General features: G+C 36.8%; 1 protein-coding gene across 2 annotated transcripts; it reads left to right on the top strand.

The window, feature by feature from the left end:
* The first annotated feature begins 1,549 nt into the window (after positions 1–1,549).
* LOC127138230 (type I inositol polyphosphate 5-phosphatase 12) lies at positions 1,550–9,669 on the top strand. Of its 2 annotated transcripts, XM_051064625.1 has the most exons (11): positions 1,552–2,493; positions 2,576–2,828; positions 3,000–3,816; positions 5,155–5,279; positions 5,433–5,517; positions 6,862–7,027; positions 7,130–7,170; positions 7,268–7,535; positions 7,762–7,885; positions 7,968–8,328; positions 9,122–9,669. In XM_051064625.1, the coding sequence occupies exons 1-11, from the start codon at positions 1,716–1,718 to the stop codon at positions 9,398–9,400; spliced, it is 3,297 nt and encodes a 1,098-aa protein (XP_050920582.1). In that variant the 5' UTR covers positions 1,552–1,715; the 3' UTR covers positions 9,401–9,669. The 2 variants fall into 2 exon arrangements, with proteins under 2 accessions (XP_050920581.1, XP_050920582.1); XM_051064624.1 differs by having other exon boundaries at positions 1,550–2,493; positions 6,862–7,170.
* Positions 9,670–10,420: the final 751 nt, after the last annotated feature.

Here is a 10,420-nt window from a genome sequence, read left to right as displayed (position 1 = left end):
CTCGTACAACAGTCAAACATGCAAGCGACAAGCTAATAATAGGAGTCATAAAGATTTTTCCGGCGATAGGGAGATGAAACAATGAGGAGCCATCATCTATAGTGATAGTCATCCCAAAAATGACATATAAAAAGAAGATGTCTCCTTGTGCAATCGCTCAAAAACAGTAAGAAGTGAAGCGCCAAGCATGGTATGTGAGCATTCAAAAAATGCGAGGAGCTCAAAATCACATACAATACGCCTGACCTGCTCAGACATTAAAGTCTTGGGGAAGTTCTTCAGCTTTGACCCGTGTGATGTCCCCTTCAGTGTGATACAGTCGTGATAAACAAATATAAAAATTTAGTAGTTAGCTTATATATATATATATATATATATATATATATATATATATATATATATATATATATATATATATATATATATATATATATATATATATATATATATATATATATATATATATATATACACCTTTCACTGTCATAATCGGTATGACACATGGTCAACATACTCTATAATCACTGATCGGTCAATGAGTCCTTTCGGAAATGCTCCATCAGTATGCAGAGACGACTCCATTGATAGAGTTGTAACCTCTGTGTTAGTAGTAGCAAATGGGATTAGATTTGTGGCAGTCACCTCAACAACAACAATGACATCTAATTGAACCACGTCATATGTAATTTGGGCATCAGGCTGAACCACTTCATCAACCATCTCATCAACAACATGTGTCATATATGTCTTGATCGTTGGGTCATGAACATCCTGAACCAGCACATCCTGAGTATGAACAACCTTAACATCATTTATGGACTACTTGACTAATCTCATTGCTTGACGTTGAGTGCTACGGGATGCACAAAATTACCCGTCTCAACCAACAAGTTTTGATGTGAACCAATTGAAACCATTCGTCCAATCCGTATTTGGGAAGACTCAGCCTTAAACAGCCATAACATAGTGTGTCGCTCTGCCTGCAATAATATTTCACTCTAAAAAATAAAAAAAAAGATTAATTTCATAAATTTTAAAATTTCTTTAATTTCATCGGAAATTATGAAATTTCTATGGAAAAACAATATTTTATAACTATCGAATTTTTTTAAAATTTCCAAGAAAATGGAGATCAGTTGTGCCACAAATTGTGAAATTTATGGAGGAAAAGTTTTCACAAATAAGAAAATTATGAAATTTACATTACAAATTCATACAAATTTAATGATTTACGTCATTGTTTTTGAAATTTGCAAGAAATTTTTGATGTCGTCCCAAATAATTTAAAATCCACGGGTGCAGTTGATAAATTTTGAAATAATGATTAAAAAAATTGTAAGATTAACATTATCTATTCATTGAGATTGAAAATGTGGGTGGTGGCAAGATTGAAACCTCCTACTATATAAACATATAAAATTTACACCTGATTTAATTATTTACAATATTCATGTAAAATTTACAGCTGATTTAATTATTTACAATATGGATATATGAAATAGTTAGTCTTAATCCATGTTTTGGATGAGTGTGTGTTGCAATATTATTATAGCATTGGATGTTATTAGTAAAGAAAAAGGAAGGGAAATGAAACGATTCCTGTCCGTCAGGTTCCAGTATGCGACGCCTTACTTCTCGGATCACTCTTCTTCTTCTCCTAATTCTCTTTTCACTTTCTCTCTCTTTTTTCAATCCAACTACCACGACAAACCATCATGGATGACCGAATCGACGACGATGAAAAGGACAGAGAGTCCCTCGCCGCCTTGTCCTCCGTCCCACCTCACCGCAAAGCCCATTCCTACAGCCAACAGCTCCGCGGTACCTCCGCCCACAAACGCCAACATCAAGTCCGCAATCACAGTCTCGACGACAGCCGTATTTCCAATAACATCATCGAGTCCTTCTACGACTCTGACTCCGATGACGACTTTTTCCCACATTCTAATCCTAATGCTGCTGATGAATACATGGAAGGCGGCGGCATTTCTGATGATTTGTCTCAGTATCAGCCATTGCAGGAATTTATCGCCAGCGGAGTCGGAGGCGGAGCTGGTGTCTTTAAGTCTCCCATCAGAGCCGCCGTTCATCCCGGTAGACCGCCGTGTCTTGAGTTAAGGCCTCATCCTTTAAGAGAGACTCAGGTCGGTAAATTCCTCAGAAACATTGCATGTACCCAAACACAGTTATGGGCTGGACAGGAATGCGGGGTTAGAGTGTGGGAGTTTCGAAATGCCTATGAACACGGTTGCGGTCTTGGTGGAAGAGTTAGAAGGGGTGACGAGGACGCTGCACCGTTTTACGAATCTACTGATACCTCTCCCACATTATGTTTGACGGTTGACAACGGGAATAGGTTGATCTGGACAGGCCATAAGGATGGCAAGATTAGGTCATGGAAAATGGATCAACAATTTTCTACTCCCTTCAAGGAAGGTCTTTCTTGGCAGGCACACAGAGGTCCCGTTCTTGCCATGATCATATCTTGCTATGGTACCTCTCTCCCTCTCTCTAAATTATTTTATCTTTTCTTTCCTTCACTACCACTACTACTACTTACTTTTTCCTTGTCCAGGTGATCTCTGGTCAGGTTCTGAAGGGGGTGTTATTAAGATATGGCCATGGGAATCCCTTGAAAAATCTCTTTCCCTATCTCCAGAAGAAAGGCACATGGCAGCCTTACTTGTTGAGAGATCATTCATTGACCTCAGAGCTCAAGTCACAGTCAATGGTGTCTGCAGTATATCTTCTCAAGAGGTTAAGTGTTTGCTGTCTGATCATATTAGAGGCCGCGTATGGTGTGCTAGCCCTCTATCCTTTTCACTCTGGTTAGTATGTTTCTTCGCATTCTTAGATTTTCCATTATGCTGGATCAACCGTGTCATTTTACTTCCTTAACTTTTGATGCTACTAGTCTACTACTGTTTGTGTTTCCTTCTAACTGCATCAACTCCAAATAATATATGAATTTCGATAACTTGGAATCCATCATTTTATAGGGATGCCCGAACAAAGGACCTTTTGAAAGTATTTAACATTGACGGTCAGGCAGAAAATCGAGTTGACATGTCGTCCGTACAGCAGGATCAAGCACCAGAAGACGAAATGAAGGTAAAGTTTGTTGCCACTTCGAAGAAGGACAAGTCCCAGAGTACCAGCTTTCTGCAGAGGTCACGTAATGCAATAATGGGAGCTGCAGATGCCGTCCGCCGAGTTGCAACCAAGGGAGCTGGAGCATTTGTTGACGATACCAAGAGAACAGAAGCTCTTGTCCAAACAAACGATGGGATGATTTGGAGTGGATGTACAAATGGCTTACTTGTGCAATGGGATAGCAGTGGGACCCGTTTGCAGGATTTTAGTCGCCACCCTTGTGCTGTCCAATGCTTCTGTACTTTTGGAACACGAATATATGTAGGCTATGTGAGTGGTATTATCCAAATACTGGACTTAGAAGGCAATATATTGGCAGGATGGGTTGCTCATAACAGTCCCGTGCTTAAATTGGCTGTTGGCGACGGTTCTGTTTATAGCTTGGCAACTCACGGTGGCATACGCGGATGGAATATTGCATCTCCAGGTCCTGTCGATAACATACTAAGAACAGAGCTAGCCACAAAGGAACTTACTTATACAAGACGACACAGTATCAGAATTTTGATTGGCACATGGAATGTTGGTCAAGGTAGAGCTTCTCAAGAGGCACTTCTGTCGTGGCTAGGGTCTGTTGTATCAGATGTTGGTATTGTTGTTGTTGGTTTGCAAGAAGTGGAGATGGGTGCTGGTTTTCTTGCAATGTCGGCCGCAAAAGAAACTGTAAGACTTTATTCACATTCTTAATCATGCATTTAAGTTTTGTGTGAAGCCTTGTTTTTTTTTTAATGTTAAACTACCTGATTGATGGAAGATTTTGTATTGGAAACATGGTTTAGGCTTGTACTTATGGAAAAATGTAGACACATCAACTTTGTTCCATTTTGAAGGAACCGCCGTAACATTATAATTTATAATATATGGATATGATATGCTTCTAGGTTAGCCTAGCCAAAAGAACATCTGGCCAAACCCATAATTCCTTGAGGTGAGTTTCATTAGAGAGTCAAGCTAGGGTTTCAGCCAAGAGTAAAGTCTATTGAAGTATTTTGGTGGATCATGAACAATGTAAATAGCATTACTTGCTTGGTTGCACTTGAAGGGGTTGATATTGTTGGGGTTGAAGGGTAGAATAAATAGGGGCTAGTTAGATTGATTATTTAGTTGACAAGTTAATATTAAATAAATTAAGAGAAAAAGTGGTCTTAAAATTTGAGAAAGGCACAACTCAGTTCAAAAGTCTAGCTTGTTAGGTGAGGATTGCCCAAGGTTATGAGGATTACTTTGGCCTAGCTGACGCGGGGTCTCAATACACATGGCCCAATAACAACCTTCTGATACCCACTTGGGCTTGAGAGGGTGTGTTAAGAGTCCCACATCAGACAATATATGGTTGAAACATGTGCTTATAAGTGGGGGCAATCCTCACCCTACAAGCCGGTTTTGTAGGGTTGAGTTAGTCCCAACCACATTTCTTAACCATGTTAACTTTAGTGTTGTATATTTTCCCTTGTGTGTATACCTTATAACCTTACCATATTATGTTTGCAGATTTGGATTGTGAAAACAGTTTTGTCGAAGTTGAAATCATAAGAAGGAACTTGATCTATTAATATGTTTGTTTATCTTAACATTATCTTTAAAGATAGTACTGTATATTGCCTCTGTTCTAGTGGTTGCAGCTGTAGCTAATAGAATTTTTCCCTTGCGGGTCCCTTCCTTTTTCTTTTTCAAAAAAAAAGAAAATTTCCCTTGCTGGTCCTTTCTTTTTTCTTTTCAAAAAAGAAAGTCAAAATCGCTAGAAGGAATTTGATCTAGTGATATATTTGTTTATCTTAACATTTTCATTAAAGATATCGCTGTTTACTGCTACTGTCTGAGTGGTTGCAGCTGTAGCCAATAACATATTTTTTCCCTTTGTTACTTTCTTCTTTTTTGCTTTTTTAAAAAGAAGCTCAAAATCACGTGCATATGATAATTGAAAACTGTGTAAATCTCAGGAACAATCTTGTGTAATGTGTATTTCTATCCATGCATTTACTGCATGTATATCAATTGTAGGTAGGTCTAGAAGGAAGTGCAATGGGGCAGTGGTGGCTGGATACAATAGGAAAGGCCTTGGAAGAAGGAAAAGCTTTTGAGCGTATGGGTTCGAGGCAGCTTGCTGGCTTGCTTATATCTCTTTGGTGAGTGAGTGTAAACCAACTAGTATGATAGACCTCCTGCTTCTATTTTCTTCTTTATGGAAAGGCTTCTTAGTTCTCCCTATAATGTACTCTGGATTTCTATCTTTGATAATGTTTCGTTGCTTATATTATGAGTTGACATTCTTCAATTAGGGTAAGAAAGAATCTTAGAAAACATGTTGGAGACATTGATGCTGGAGCAGTCCCATGTGGTTTTGGACGTGCAATCGGTAACAAGGTTTGTTTCAATTTCCCTGACTACTTGGTATTAGTTTGCTAGTAACATTGTACTCTACTTCTGTCACTGAAATCCAGTATTGGTCTGTTAAAGTTTCTCAGCCGTCATCACTCCAGCCCCTTGTTCCAATGAAGCTCAAGGGGGCAGGGATCACTCGGTTCAAAACTCTTTCTGTAGTACTAGTAACATCTTTTATCTTGATTCTATGCAATGCATATTTTCTACTTATTCTGTTTAACGTTAAAGCCAGCTGTAAATTCATCCAGTTAGTCCAATCTGATATCTCCATATCTTGATCATGGTTAAGGCATCACTGTATCAGGCATGATATTTCAATTTTTTAGACTGCTGTTTAGGGGTGATTAATGGTCATGTATATATCTTACCGATCATACAATTCTGTCAGCATATAAAACAAGAAACGAAAAAGAAACCCTGGGAAGCAAAATTACAACTTTAACATGAAGAAAGCAACGATGAGAGCGGATAATATATATGAAAAGAACAACCATGGAAGAAATGACAAATGAACACCAGTGTTAAAAATTGTACCAGTTATCGAACCAATGAAGACATTAGTTCACGGTTCATTGGTTCAATAATTCAACTGGTAATATTCTAATACATTTGTAAGTTATACAGTATATTAAATAATAAATTAAATACAGAATGTAAAGAAAGTAAGTTAACTCAAATTAAATTAACGAAGAATAATTGTATTATATGTCTTTAAAATAAAAAAAACAATTATAGTTGTATAAATATAAATATAAATAATAATAATAATAATAGTTCACATACATGAATCTTTGTAATTTGGCATTGTAGTTTTATCCGCCTTAAAAATAATTTTAACTAAATAAAAATAGAAAAAATTAATAATAGAAACTGACCAGTCCGAATTGGTTCTTCATCACCACTTTTCAGCTAGAAAATCACGTGGTTTATGACCAAATGGTTTATGATTCAATTGGAAGATCAGACCCAATTTTAATAACAATGACAAACACAGACTGCCTTTTCTGTTTATTGCACAATGCTGGATGGAATGCTTGAGCAGTTTTTCTAAAATCATTGTTATGGCAAATGATAATTACCCCCTTTTTAGCGCTTTAAAAAATGATTTGTTTCTATGCAAGTATAATTTGGTTTTTCTCCTTCCCTTTTGAGGCTAAATTTAACCTACTTTATTAATATAGTAGTAGTTATATTGATGTTATTTATACAAACTCTAGTTTGAGATGAAAATACAAAAAAAAAAAACATTGAAAAACTTCTTTAACTCCTGAATTTTCCCCTCTGAATTTGAAATGAACACTTACATGGCAAAATTTGATCAAGCAGGGAGGAGTGGGTTTGAGAATCAGAGTCTATGATAGGATAATGTGCTTTGTGAATTGTCACTTGGCTGCACATTTGGAAGCCGTTAATCGTCGAAATGCTGATTTTGATCACATTTATCGGAATATGGTCTTCAGCCGATCATCCACTCTACTTAATACTGCAGCTGGTATGGTACCATACCTGTTCTTGTATTGCTCTCTTGCCTTCTCCACATATTTATTTTGGCTACTTTACTCTTGTGGCTTGCCATTGGTCCTGTCTGTTGCAGCTGGTGTCTCTACTTCGGCTCATATGCTTCGCGGTACAAATGTGAGTACATCCTTAGTTGCTTACAGCTTTTGACTATCCCCTCGCCTCTCCATTAATATGATTACCAAACAGTTACATGGTCTTCATTGTATCATAGGCTATGGGTGTCAGCTCTGAAGAAGCAAAACCTGAGTTATCTGATGCAGATATGGTGGTATTTTTTGGTGATTTCAACTACCGGCTTTTTGGTATATCTTATGATGAGGCCAGGGACTTTGTTTCTCAAAGGTGCTTTGATTGGCTTAGAGAAAAGGACCAGCTCAGGGCGGAGATGAAAGCCGGAAAAGTTTTCCAGGGAATGCGGGAGGCAATAATCAAATTTCCTCCAACCTATAAGTTTGAGAGACACCTACCAGGTTTAGGAGGTAAATATAGATGGCATTGTCAAGCACTACTGGTGCCCATTTGTTACACTTTGATTTCAATTTGGTTCCTTACTGGCTAATGGATTAAAGTTCACAACTCAATGAACATGGCAGTTTCAATTTTGTCTTCTGTCAATATGGATTTAACAGACTGTTTCTAGGTCATAGTGACTGGTTTTGTGCGTAAGAAACATGACAATAGTGTAACTTCTGTAAATTCTTTCAGGTTATGATTCTGGGGAGAAAAAGCGAATTCCTGCTTGGTGTGACAGAATAATATATCGCGATACTCGGCCAGCTTCAGTTTCTGAGTGCAATTTAAACTGCCCTGTTGTGTCATCAATTTTACAGTATGTTGCATGGTTAAAATAATTTTCTATTTTCCGATTTTCCTATTAGGTACATTTTGTTATCTTTGAAACCATTTAACAGGTATGACGCTTGCATGGATGTGACTGATAGCGATCACAAACCTGTTCGATGTAAGTTCAATGTGAGAATTTCTCATGCCGATAGATCAATCAGGAGAAAAGAATTTGGGGAAATTATGATGTCAAATGAGAAAATCAGATCTATGCTTGAAGAATCACGTTATGTTCCAGAATGCAACGTCAGCCCAGACAATTTAGTTCTTGAAGACATGGAGGCTGCATTTTTGCTTATTACAAACAGAAGTACAAAGGATAAGGCTGTATACAAGATCATTTGTGAGGGCCAGTCTATAGTCAAGAGTGAGGGAGAAGCACCTGATTACAACCCAAGAGGTGCCTTTGGCTTTCCTAGATGGCTTGAGGTACTTTACCTTACTTAAACACTCATGCTAGTTTTGAATTTTGAGAGTTGGCAAGAAATATTAGTTAGATGCAAATCTTACTGCACTTGCAAAGTTTGTTGTTTATCTTACTGCATTGAATTCCTATCACAGAATGGATGATTTTTAACCTGTTCAGTTTTATATTATAACTCTCTCTAAATTGTTAAACTTGGATGTTTTCTCTCTCTGTGAAAAAGAAAATGATCTATTTGTTAATACTTCCGAAAATAGTTTTATGTCCTTTGTAAATATAGTGTCTGTTTCATGCTAATTTTACTTTTATATGAAGAGAGTTGCAGAGTTCATTGACTAAGATTTTGAATAGTTCACCTAGAGTGTGCCTTTTGAGATCTTATAGCAAGAGCTCCATGTTGTCCCATGCCCCTTATTAGAGAAAAACTAATTAATTTTGCTTTATGTTGCTGCCAAAGTCACTAACTTTCCTTCACTATTTATTTTACAACTTAATAGTCTTTATCCATTTTTCTGATGTAAATTGTACTCTACATTCTGTGTTTTTTAAATTCAATTGCTAAGAGAGTATTACAGACAACCAGCAGATTCAATTAGTTTACTTGTTTTTGGCTCGAAATATGCCTAGTTCTTTGATATATATATATCATGAATTCATAGGTAAGCAACCATATATCATGAATTCATAGGTAAAGCAACCATATATCATGAATGGAGTTGGGTTTTAGGATTCATAGACTTGGCTAAATTTCCAGGATTGTTCCTACACTGATGCCTATTTAAAAATGTCTTGAATTAGGTCTCTCCGTCCGTGGGTATAATTAAACCTGAGCAAACTGTAGAGATTTCAGTACGTCACGAAGATATGAATGCCACTGAAGAAGTAGTAGATGGGATGCCACAGAACTGGTGGAGTGAAGACACCAGAGATAAGGAAGTAATTTTGGTTGTTCGTGTTCAAGGCAGTTCCACAGTCCAAAGTTGCAGTCAGAAGATTCATGTGTGCCATTCCTTCTCAGCAAAGCCGGTTCGAAATGACTCAAAATCCAACAGTGCAAGAAGAAACCAAGTAAGCTAAGTGCATAGAATAGTTTTTAAGAAATTTAGTACCACTTATGTGGTTGATGACTTTGGATGGAAATGTCAATAGCATAGATGCAAAATATTAGAAGCATTGTTCAAATTGTTGTTGAACAACCAAAAACATCTGCTATAAGTCTCAGTACAGGTTAGGCTGTCATAGTTATGTTATTGTTTTGCTGTTTCAGTGTCAGAAATATTAACTAATGGAAGCAGCCTGCTTTCCCATTAATGTTTATTGTAGTATTACTCTTTTTACTTGTTAAACTTGTTTTCGTACGACTTAAAATAAGGGGTATTTATGAACCAGTGTTTAAAGTCGGCACAATTCACTGCTGGGGAACAATTTGGATGATTATACTAACTGTCATGTATATTTCAACATTCAAAAATCATGATAAATTGAGTTTGGTGAATCATTCATAAGTTGTGACTATTATATCTATTCTTGGCCTCTCTCAAAAAATTTCAAATTTTTATGTCAAGGTTATCCTCTCCCATAATACACTGTACTTATGTACACATTCGTACAGTTACAAAAAAAAACATACACTTGGTTAATTCAAGTACCACAACAACATAACTTAAGACAAAAGTTATAGACTCTTAAATTTGTAATTCTTTATCTCGAAGTTGAAATAGTGTGTTTGTATTTGACGGGTGTCGAAAGGTGATTTGTGTGTCGAAATAGCATGCGTCAAATAGAATCTGTCTTAACCGTAGATGATCGAAAGTCAAATACAACTTGGCGAAGCATGCAGTCGAAGGAGTCGAAATAGTCCGACTTAACTTAGTTGTAGTCGAGTTAGTTATTTTGTGATTACTTGGAATGTAATTAATCTCATCTATAAATAGAGAGTAACTCTATTTCACTTGTAATCAGTTTTGTAATAGCATTGTGTAGTTTCTGAAATCACAGTTGTGAGTAACACACATTGTAGCAAACACATTGAGTGCAACTTGCATAGTTATACATTCATCTTCTTCCTCTAGAATTTCTTTTGTCTCTCATTTTAAA

The sequence above is a fragment of the Lathyrus oleraceus genome, chromosome 4 (assembly GCF_024323335.1).
Source record: "Lathyrus oleraceus cultivar Zhongwan6 chromosome 4, CAAS_Psat_ZW6_1.0, whole genome shotgun sequence".
NCBI lineage: Eukaryota > Viridiplantae > Streptophyta > Magnoliopsida > Fabales > Fabaceae > Lathyrus > Lathyrus oleraceus.
This window is presented reverse-complemented; position numbering and strand designations above follow the sequence as displayed.

Coding starts and splice junctions, on each gene's coding strand:
- LOC127138230 (XM_051064624.1), top strand. CDS start 1,716: ATGGATGACCGAATCGACGACGATGAAAAGGACAGAGAGTCCCTCGCC. Junction 2,829..2,999: donor CCTCTATCCTTTTCACTCTG/GTTAGTATGTTT, acceptor ATCATTTTATAG/GGATGCCCGAACAAAGGACC. Junction 8,329..9,121: donor GCTTTCCTAGATGGCTTGAG/GTACTTTACCTT, acceptor GTCTTGAATTAG/GTCTCTCCGTCCGTGGGTAT.